The sequence below is a fragment of the Trichoderma citrinoviride genome (assembly GCF_003025115.1).
Source record: "Trichoderma citrinoviride strain TUCIM 6016 unplaced genomic scaffold BBK36scaffold_466, whole genome shotgun sequence".
Lineage (NCBI taxonomy): Eukaryota > Fungi > Ascomycota > Sordariomycetes > Hypocreales > Hypocreaceae > Trichoderma > Trichoderma citrinoviride.
In genome coordinates this window covers 1-1,141 of record NW_020195174.1, presented here as the reverse complement: position 1 = coordinate 1,141, position 1,141 = coordinate 1, and the positions used below count along the sequence as shown (strand labels likewise).

Sequence of the window (1,141 nt, the reverse complement as noted above, 5' to 3'; positions counted from 1 at the left end):
GCCAAGAATGCCCGCGACCAGCCCAATGGCCGGCGCGTCGTCTCCAGCGCCTCGAACAAGGACCGCCAGCCGAGGACTCGGCGCTCGCAGTTCCTGCCGCAGCTTCACCTGGCCATATACGACAACGCGCTGCACTTTGTCGAGTTCGAAAACGACCTTGCCGCGCTGCATACGCTGCTGGCCAAGCTGGTGTCCAAGCTCGGCGTCAACGCCGTTCGCTACGGCGTGCCCATGATCTACCGCCTCCAGGAGGAGATTTTGGCCCTCGATCAACCCATCCACAAGGTGCGGATCGCGGCCCTGTGCCATGGCTACTTCTGGGCCCTGACCGATAGGTTCGAGTTCGAGGGCTCTGCAGTGGGCAGGGCGATCGGAAACGAAGTCGCCCGGCGAAAGAGCAAAGGCTTCTGGGTGCCGGGCATCCACGTCCCGGCGCTGCCCCTCGACCAGATCGGACCGCTGGGCCAAGCGTCCCCCCCGCCCTCATGGGACCTCAGCGCTCTCGAGACGGAAGAGCTGTTGCCGTTTGACGACCGGGTCGCCCTGATCCAGTGCATCGCCGTGGGCTACGAGGAGAGCACCTCGTTTCCGCCAAACAGCCCGTCTGCCTCGCCGGGTCGGACGCTCTCCGGCCCCATCCTCAACACCCCCATGAGCCCCGGGTCCTCTTCCGCGGCAGGGTTGACTCCGGACAGGGCGCTGGAGCTTCCGGACACGTACCGCGAGGAGATGCTGACGGAGTGGTCCAGAGAGCAGGTGGCCGCCGCTCTGGCCGCCGAGGGCAAGACGGAGTCCATCAACGGCTCGCGGACGGGCACCGTGGCTACCGGCCTCAGAAATCTGACCATCGGCACCGGCACCGCCGCCGGCGTCAACGGCAACAATGGCTACCTGCCATACTCGCCCTACGGCAGCCAGCACAACTTGCGACCGCGCTCGTCCCAGACGCACATGATGGCGGATCAGATCCACCTCGGAGCCCTCGGACCATCGCCCAGGTTCCGGCAGGGCAGCATCCGAAGCGGCATTTCGCAGACGATGTCGTCGTCGAGCAAGGCCGGCGTCGCCTCGGTGGAACAGCTCAAGCGCGTGCTGTCCGGCAACGTGTCCCCCAACGCCTTTGGCTCCGAAGACGACAGCG

The 1,141-nt window shown here is 66.2% G+C and overlaps 1 protein-coding gene across 1 annotated transcript; it reads left to right on the top strand.

Moving 5' to 3' along the window:
* Positions 1-1,141, top strand: BBK36DRAFT_122099 (hypothetical protein; the record flags this gene model as incomplete). Its single annotated transcript, XM_024897438.1, has 1 exon — positions 1-1,141. A coding segment is annotated over one exon (1,141 nt), but the record flags the coding sequence as incomplete, so codon positions are not given.